Raw genomic sequence first — 4,143 nt, 5'->3', positions numbered from 1 at the left:
CCTATAGAAGGTGTGCATTGGTTGTCTATCCCAGGGTGGGAGAATACCTTGCTCCTTGCACACCTGTTCAATTGCAGCCCGACCATTCTTCCTCCCAAGTATATTGCACACGTTTGACACTGTGATAATTTGTAACCCCTGTGATTTGAACTCCACGCAGCAATCCGTAGGTGGATCCTTCTTGCCCGTAGCAGTATTCTTATTTTTAATTTTTGACATTGTAACCCAGTGTAGCTGCTTGAAATCAGCTTCATCCTTGCGATAAAACTTACGAGCAGCATTAGACAAGGATTTGTAATTGGGAATTTGCATATAGCGCTCTACTTCAGCCAGTCCGAAATCTGACGCGCTTTCAAGCCTCCGTACAATGCGGCCGTCTGTTGTAGTGGTTTCAACACAAACTTGAGGTCCGCCAACCCGTCGCTCCCTCACGCCTACAATGATTCCGTCATCAGTCTGCAGAGTGGGCCATGGATATTGAAACGGCCCATTAGTATTAGAGGGAGAAGAGGGTTTTTCCGGCAAAGTTAGATACAAAATCCAATCCTCAGGCCAGTGATATTTCATGACTGAATCGTATATCAGCTTCGTCTCGGTTTCTACTTTCTCTCTTGCTTCGTCGTTATTCGGGTCTGTCATAAAAATATTGTAATTTGTTACCGCCAGTGAATAATGCTCCTGAAAGAATCTTAAGGGTATTTCCCACTGCGTTTTAGAAACCTTCTTCGCTTTATCATCCTTGTGTAACTCATTGTACTCTTTGGTAGCCTTTATAATCTCTATATTAAGGGCCGCTATGCCGTTATGGGAGTCCTTATCATCAGGATCGGTGGCCAGTTGCTGTACAAATGGTGTTGCCTTTTTGTAAATTTCGTGGACTGACTCGGGAGGCTCAGGGACGCGAACTGACTCGATAGGTACGGGGACGGAGTCCTGATCCATTCTATTCGCCGAATCATTTTCATCATCTTCATCATCTGAGTCTTCTGCCATAAGGTTCTTCTCGCCATCCCAGTGATAGACCGCTGAGGCATAGGGAGACTCAACGCCGAGATTTTCCGCCGCATCGCAAAGCTCTGCCATACTATCAGCTAGAGAACCTATACTACATTTTTATTTTTGGATCTTACTCTTGAGGGCTTTCTCCGCCTCTTCCTTTCGCGCTTTTGTACTGCCGTATCCACTGTGTTCATGATGGATCTTGCAACCAAGCGTCCTCAAAGCATGTAGGCGATCCTCAGGGGTTGAATTCTGATCAACCCCAAGGGTACTAAGATCGGAATCACTTTGCAAGATGCGTTGGATTTCATGTTCTATTCCCGCTGCTTTCCGGGCCTGTTCCGCAGCATTTCTAGCGTCGTCAGGAGCAGGGGTTGTGTCCGGCGTAAGTATTCCTGCCGCTTGGGTAGGCGTTTCCTTACTTTTAGAGGGGTCTACAGTTTGGCCGGATTCAGTTGCAGCGCTAGCCATGGTGACTTGATAGTTTCTGGGGATTAAAAAGCATCAACGACGACCATTGCCTATAAATACCTATTGCAGGTCACAGGGAGTGTGCTCGGAATTAAGCCGGAACCGGACTTGAAGCACCGACGACTACAAAAAACATGCAATATCAGCCGCGAAGTGATGAACGGGGTCACAGTAACCACTACTTCCGCCTAAATCTCACCAAGCACATGTATATTACACTCGTACAGTGAGTACTATACATGTACTGTACACATATTGAATGCCTAGGGAAAAATGACAATATGTGTTAAGCCAGAAACAGCTCTGTAGAGGTTACTTGCAGCAGATCTCTTGCTGCTGAAGGTACTGCTACAGCGGGGTCCAGGTTCAGCATCCTTTAACGGATGCTTAAAACTGTTTACAATTTGGCAAGTTCTTGCTTCTAGCGCCAAAATAATGTCCTTCTTTCATTGGTCCGGTGCGTTTCTATTATAAATTCTTGGCGAAAGGGATAATTTAAATAAAACCCATGCCGCACTGTACCCGGACGGATTGCCCAAGCCTCCTTTAGGAAGTTTTGTTGCGCACCGTGTAGACGCTGAATCTGGGCTATAGAGTATCAAAGAAAGTGACCGTGTTAGTACAGTGTTAATACTACTAGAGAGATCGAGGGCGTTAAACGTCAAAACAATACGAAGACCGCGAGGACAAAAATGGCTATCTACGTACTACCAGCGCAACGAACTTCCACCACGGCCAGAACCTATTTCATCATTTTCTGGCTTTTTGCGTTGGTGAAGGTGCATCAAATTTAATGCATTGAACGTGGGGATGGACGATGATTGGCAGGCATTGTTTGTGTTTGTCGGGAGAGTAAAGAACTGTTTTTATGTTCGACATGTTGGTAATCTCGAGGCGTCCCATTGAGACGACGGATGAAAGATGGAAGAGGTGCCACAAGGCGAGCTCCAGAATGAGCTGGAGGTGAACAGCAGTCTAGTCAGGAATTTTTGGCGGACACCAATCCGCAACAGCGTCGTTGCGTCAGCAGACGGAGGTGAAAGTCTCATCTAATAGCAAAGGACCGTAACGCTGGCAGCTTCCTGGGGTTTGATTAGCTGGAAATAGGTTTAATTCGACAAAGAGGAAGGTTCAATAACTTCCCACATCAACACAATCCAGATTTCTTCGAAAAGGGTTTTCTTAGCCAACCGTAGATAACCGGAGTCATCTTGTCACATTATGAGACTCATGTTAACTAAGCTTCTTCCATAAGATAATCATTCTTGTTTTTTCTCCGTGCTACAGACGGAGTCTGCAGCTATCTTTTAAGTACCAAGAAACTTCCTTTCGTCCGAATCTAGCTTTCGGCTAAGTCTTGCCATGATGGCCCACGCTATGACAACCAGCTATTACACCAAGCTCTGCGACTTCAATCTACAGTGGCATTATCCGACAATGATACAGATGTGTTTATGGGGAGCATCCTTTTAAACTGTGGTGTTAGCCAAATCAAATTGAAACCAGTGCATTCACATCACCTTCAGCCCCGTTCATAGAGGTTCAGGATATGAGTAGTTAGCACAAACTAAGCCGACTTATTAAATATAAATTTTAGACTGAGATTAATTTTCTGATTCTCACCTGCTAGGATTCATTATTACGCTACACAATAACAGTCAGTCTTTTCTTACATCTACACCACAGCTTTACCACACGTTCACTATTCAGTCATCAAAAAGCTTGAGCAAATATTGAGTAACATTTTGAATTTAGGTCTAATTACGCAGATATCTAGGTATGATGAAGTATGCAACACATCCAATGAGTATACTCTGAGCGAAAAATCCAAGTAAGTACCAAATCAGCCGAAATGCCATGGATACAAGACTAAGCCGACAGATCCATAAGCCAAACGCCAAAACCGTCATCTTACCAGGGCTTGGAAGGCGATGTAGTGGTTTCAAATCCCTCATTACTCGCAATGCATTCTCGTACAGAGCGGTGTATCCATGAACAGCATTGTTGGATTGCATCGAAGCTGGTCCTGACTGGTACGCCCTATATACAGCCACGCACCATAGGAGTATTTTGGAAGCTCCGCTTGGCCATCCGGTCTCGTCAATAGTACTGAATGTCACATCGCCATGTATGGTTTGATGGCTCTCTTCCGTCTGGATGGGATTGGAATCACGTCTACAATGGCGAGAGACTGATCCCATGCTGCGGTTGTGTTTGGCAGGCCCAGAAGCGGTGGGAGCGCGGGATAAAATAAATACCCTTTGCCTAGATCCACAATTGGACGCTTGAAATTATCCATAAACTACCACTATAAGTCCACAATTGGACGCTTGAAATTATCCATAAACTACCACTATAAGACACAATTGAACATAGTGTCTCGATGTAAGGGACAAGTAAATGCCAGCTTCTGCCACTTTGTATTTTACCAAACATGCTGCTCTCCGTTAAGCCTGCAAACATCTGCACCGGGAAGTCGTTCCAGGATCTGTCTTTCTTCCACTAAGATACCACAACATGTTTACGCCATCACCAACTAATTTGGGTCGGCAGAGGCTTCAGAAACAGTGTAGAGAAGCTCTTGCGGCTCACATCGGTATTTGTCTAATATAACACCAATTATTGATGCTCTTGTTTACAGCTACTGATGTTTGCGTCAGAATCACGCACTGG

At 44.9% G+C, this 4,143-nt stretch overlaps 1 protein-coding gene across 1 annotated transcript; it reads right to left on the bottom strand.

The window, feature by feature from the left end:
• Positions 1-205: 205 nt before the first annotated feature.
• Positions 206-1,470, bottom strand: MAA_11691 (C2 domain protein; the record flags this gene model as incomplete). The annotated part of the gene is made up of 3 exons (XM_011412606.1): positions 206-234; positions 273-1,076; positions 1,131-1,470. The coding sequence occupies 3 exons, from the start codon at positions 1,468-1,470 to the stop codon at positions 206-208; spliced, it is 1,173 nt and encodes a 390-aa protein (XP_011410908.1).
• Positions 1,471-4,143: the final 2,673 nt, after the last annotated feature.

Source organism: Metarhizium robertsii, assembly GCF_000187425.2.
Source record: "Metarhizium robertsii ARSEF 23 chromosome Unknown MAA_Scf_13, whole genome shotgun sequence".
In the NCBI taxonomy this organism is placed as follows: domain Eukaryota; kingdom Fungi; phylum Ascomycota; class Sordariomycetes; order Hypocreales; family Clavicipitaceae; genus Metarhizium; species Metarhizium robertsii.
This window is presented reverse-complemented; position numbering and strand designations above follow the sequence as displayed.